The sequence below is a fragment of the Psammomys obesus genome, unplaced genomic scaffold, assembly GCF_907164565.1.
Source record: "Psammomys obesus unplaced genomic scaffold, mPsaObe1.curated_primary_1811, whole genome shotgun sequence".
NCBI classification, from domain to species: Eukaryota; Metazoa; Chordata; class Mammalia; order Rodentia; family Muridae; genus Psammomys; species Psammomys obesus.
Window position 1 is genome coordinate 1,990,724 of NW_026590511.1, and position 4,697 is coordinate 1,995,420.

General features: G+C 56.2%; 1 protein-coding gene across 2 annotated transcripts in view; it reads right to left on the minus strand.

Moving 5' to 3' along the window:
- Window positions 1-2,467, minus strand: part of Gna15 (G protein subunit alpha 15) — a 22,138-nt gene extending 19,671 nt beyond the window's left edge. For both annotated transcript variants that reach the window (XM_055607764.1, XM_055607763.1), the window contains exon 1: window positions 2,017-2,467. In XM_055607764.1, coding sequence (XP_055463739.1) covers window positions 2,017-2,161 — 145 coding nt within the window. In that variant the 5' untranslated portion in view covers window positions 2,162-2,467. The remainder of the gene's footprint in view (window positions 1-2,016) is intronic.
- Window positions 2,468-4,697: the final 2,230 nt, after the last annotated feature.

The following is a 4,697-nucleotide window of genomic DNA, read 5'->3' on the forward strand; positions in this document are numbered from 1 at the left end:
CCATCCACCCATCCATCCACCATCCATTCATCCACCCACCCATCACCCACCCATCTATCTACCATCCATTCATCCACCCACCCATCTACCCACCCACCCACCCACCCTTCTCTGTGTTTACTGAGCTCCACCTGTGTGTTCTTACTGTGCTCTGCTCTGGGAATAGAGGACTGAAGACAGGATCATCCCCTGCCCTTCTTTGTTGTGTAATTAGAGACACAATCAGTTAGGCAAGTAGAGGACTTTGGGTACAAACTGAAATGATAAAGAGGAAGGAGATATGCAAGAGTGTGAAAGTGGCCTGGACACCAGACAATGCTGTTTTCCCAAGAGCTGAGCCCTGTTCTCAGACTCACATGGAGCAGAGCAGGCCACGCAATGCCTGAGGTATGGAGGCTGAAGGCTCAGGTGAAGCGGGGGCAAAGACCCTGTGGCGGAGCCAGGGATACTAAGGCACATCAGAAATACTGTTGAAATGACAAGCCACAGGCTTGGTGGATCCAGGGCGAGAAATGGCTTACAGGAAGCAGGCTCAATCAACAACAGTGTGAACCCCGACTCGGGATCAGGGGCTCAGGCAATGCGGTATTCTTAAAGGCTCTCCATTGCTCTTTCCGGTTCTGAGCATGGATCCAAGGCCTCACAGGCACTAGATGGGTGTTCCTCAAAGATGCCTGCCCCAGCCCCTCACCCCTGAGCAGTACTTCCAGGATACAGACTACACTCCTCTCAAGTGTGAACGTGGGATGGGGGAGTGGTGTCATGGCGTGCGTGTGGAAGGCAGAGGTCTATTTTGGGGAGTCTCTTTTCTCCTTCTATCTCTGTCAGTGCAGGCTTTGAACGCAGGTTGTAGGTCTGTGCAGCAAGCCCCTCCCTCCCCCCAGAGCCATCTCACCACCCTTGAGAATTCAGAACCTTCGTGCAAACCTTTCTGGGCTCGGAAGAATTCTTTATGAAAGTGACCGAACATTGAAAGAGGAGAGAATAAGGCGGAAAAACAGATACATCTATGCAGGACTGGGGGAGAGCCGTGGGGCTCCCTTCTGAGGGGTGAGGCTGCGGTGGAGTATGGCTTTATGCCAGAATTAAAGGGAGAGAAGAATTCCTCCTTTCAGAAATAAGAATTAAACAGCACTTGTTGAACACTATTTCATCTGTCTTGTCCCTCAGTGAAGATGCCATTCTTAGATGATGACATCATCATCATCATCATCATCATCATCATCATCATCATCATCTATACTGGGTCTCACTGTGTAGCTTTGAACCCATGACAATTCTGAATTATCAGTCAACCAAGTGCTGGGACTACAGGTGTACACCACCAAGGCTTCATTTTCAAAACAGGGTGTCATGTAGTGCAGGCTAGCCTCAAACTCCTGTAGCCCAGTGTGATCCTGCACTCCTGATCCTCCTGCTTCCATCCCCTGGTGCTGTTTGACAGATGTGCACTCCTCAAATCTGGCTCGTGTGGCCCTGGGATGGAAACCAGGGTCTCAGGGATCTTTCTTCCTGCCGATCTGCCCCTCCCCCTTTTGTTGATTTCTGAGACAGTGTTCAAGCTGGCCTCTAATTCACAATCCTCCTGCCTCAGGGTCCCGAGTACTAGGTTGAGAGACATGGAGTACTTTGTTTGGTTCAAGAGTTCAGCGTTGATGAATCAATGAGTGAGTGAATGAGTGACTCAGTCAGCCCACTGATATACATAGGCCCAGAACAAAGCCCTTGGTGGCCAGGACCCAGTGGCTGGCAGCCTGGAGCCCTGGCTCGGCGGCTGGAGGAAGAGGCTCAGCCCCTGCCCGGGCTAGCCTGGACAGACGCTCACCTTCATTCCCTTCCCGTGACACACATGGGTGTGTTTATGGAGCAGCGCCCGCCCGGGCCACCTCCCCGAAGTCCGAGGCACAGCTGAGCCTTCGGTGAGAGACCCAGCTTCCTGAAGCCTCGCTCTTCCTACCTAGAAAACAGGGCTGCTGTCACCGGAGTCGCCGACCCTGTGCCCGGTCGCACACTCACCCAGCAGCAGCAGCTTCAGCTCCCCGCGCTCTTGCTTCTTCTGTTCCAACAAGATCTTGTTGATCTCCTGGTCGATTCTGGCAGCTGTCTTCTCCTCCTCCGTCAGGCACCAGGGACAGCAGCCCCAGGTCAGAGACCTGGCCATAGTGGATGTCTCACAGGACAGCAGGTGACATGGTTCCTGGGGCCCTCACAGCCCCAGCTGTGGGACTCTTCCTTCTCTGGATGGAGGGGGGTGGGGGGCGCTCCAGGGGCCGTGAGGTTCCTGCCTAGGGCATGCAGGAGCCCAGCAAGGGCTACAAGAGAGGCCTGGGTGCTGGAAACAGGGTGGGGACCTGGGTGCTGCCTCCCGCCCCCTCCAACTTGCCTAGACCTGGCCCTGCCCGCCAGACAGGTCGGTGGCAAGGCGGGAGGCTCCAGCAATGGGAGGGAGGGGTGGCTGCCTCCTCACAGCCCGGTCCCCCGTGGTGTCTGGCTTGGGCCTCCTTCCTCCTTTCCAGAGAGGGTGGCCTCACCCCTGAGCCTCTGACGCTGCTGGCCCCAGCTGGCCCCCTCCTCTGGGCCAAGAAGGAAGCAAGAGTGGGCACAGCTATTGCTCAGAGATCCTTTCAGAACGGCTGAGGTGGGAGGGAAGCCCGTGCTTCCGTGTCTGTCTGGGCTCCCTCAGCACACACCCCAATTTGACAGCTGAGGAAACCGAGGCACGGGATAAAGGCAGGGGCTTTCCCGAGGAGAGAGGGGGGAAGCCGAGGGAGCTCAGGTCTGGCACCCTGGGTCCCAGAGAGATCAAAAGATGCAGAAGAACCGGAGAGGGCCCGCCCGGGGCCTGCATTCCTGAAGCACCTATATGGGGAGGGCTTCTGTCTTGCTCCACATGGGACAAAACAGAACTTTTTATGTGAAGTTGGGGGTGACAGCTACACCCCAGCCTGACGCGAGTTGTCCCCAGGCTCAAGTGGCAGGAGGAAAACCCAATTCTACAGGTTGCCCTCTGCCACCCACCTAAAACCAAAACCAAACAGAATGATGAACCCCTCAGGGCGCCAGGTGGTGACAAATTCTAAGACCAAAGTGAGGCAGAGCTGTTGACGCGCTGGGGGCGTGGCTTTAAAGAGTCTGCAGAGGGCACAGCGACACTAAAGGACACTAAAGGAGTTGAATCTCCGCGCACACCCCCAGACTCCTCAAACTAAAAGCTCCCATAGCTCTAGTCCGCAGAGAGCCTGCGGGCCTCACGACTTGCCGCCAACGAAGCAAAGGCGAGGTTCAGAGAGGGCGCGCACAGCCCCCAGGGACACACAGCTTCCGCTGTCTCTCCCTCCCGCGCCCCAGGTCGGTGGCCCACGCCTGCCCCACTGACTTCGGTTGACAGTTGGTTTGCTTCGAAGCAGATGGAAAGCGCGATAGGGCCGGGCCGGGTCACCGAGGCCACAGGGAGCTTTCCCCCGCCCACTGAGGCTGGGGCGGTCCCAAGACTTGCTCTGCGGGCGGATGGGAGCAGCGCGCGGGAGGGAGTGGGCGGGTGTGTGTGTGTGTGTGTGTGTGTGTGTGTGTGTGTGTGTGTGTGACGGCGTCAGAACCGGCCTGGTGGTGAGGAGGCCGGAAAGACAGCACCGTACCTGGCCCTTTGGGGACCAGACACAAGGCTCTCAGGACACCATGGTGTGGACCAAACGCTGATACCCTCCGTGGCTCCCACCCTCGACGCGGCCAGGATTCTGGCAGATGGAATCTGTGAGCTCTGGGCCAGCCTGTGCTACGCAGTGTGCCTTGTCTCAGACTTCACAGGGTCTTGTACTGGGCAGTCAGTTCCCTGTACCTCTGGGAGAACATTGCATCAACCAGGAGCAGGAACCTTTTCTCTACATCTAATGTAATAGGCACCTTTCTCTTTTTTCTTCTTCCTTTGTTTCTTGGGACAGGGTTTCTCTGTGTGGAATTGGCTGTCCTGGAGCTCACTCTGTAGACCAGGCTGGCCCCAGACTCCGAGCTCTGCCTGCCCACCCCGAGTTCTGCTTACATGTCCAGCTGCATGACACAAGAAGACATCAGATCTCACTATAGATGGTTGTGAGCCACCATGTGGTTGCTGGGACTTGAACTCGGGATCTTTGGAAGAGCAGCCAGTGCTCTCAACCTCTGAGCCATCTCTCCAGCCCCTTTTTTTTTTTTTTTTTTCTTCTTCTAAGAAAAAAGCTGGATGGTGGTGGCTCATGCCTTTGATCCCAGCCCTTGGAAAGCAGAGACGGGCGGCTCTCTGAGTTCTAGGCCAGAGTTCTAGTTCAGAGTGAGTTCCAGGATAGCCAAGGCTACACAGAGAAACCCTGTCTCAAAAAACAAAAGCAAACAAACAAATCTCTTTCTTCGGTGTGTGTGGATGCTCTGCCAGCGTGTGCGTGCATGGAGTGCCCACAGAGACCAGAAGAGAGCATTGGATTGCCTGGAGCAGAAGGCCCAGGTGTGAGTGCTGGATTTGAACCCCTGTCCTCCGAAGCTCAGCCAGACCACAGCTGCGCGGCAACCCACTAGATGGCTGTTGCTGAGCAGCGCCCGTGAGCACACGTGCGGACCTGCTGATGGCTTTCGGTTTATGTCACTGCTGTTCCTGGACATGGCGTCAAGCCGCAAGGCCGCCCTCGAACTCTCCCTAGCTGCGGTGACTGGGGGGGGGGGGGGGGGGG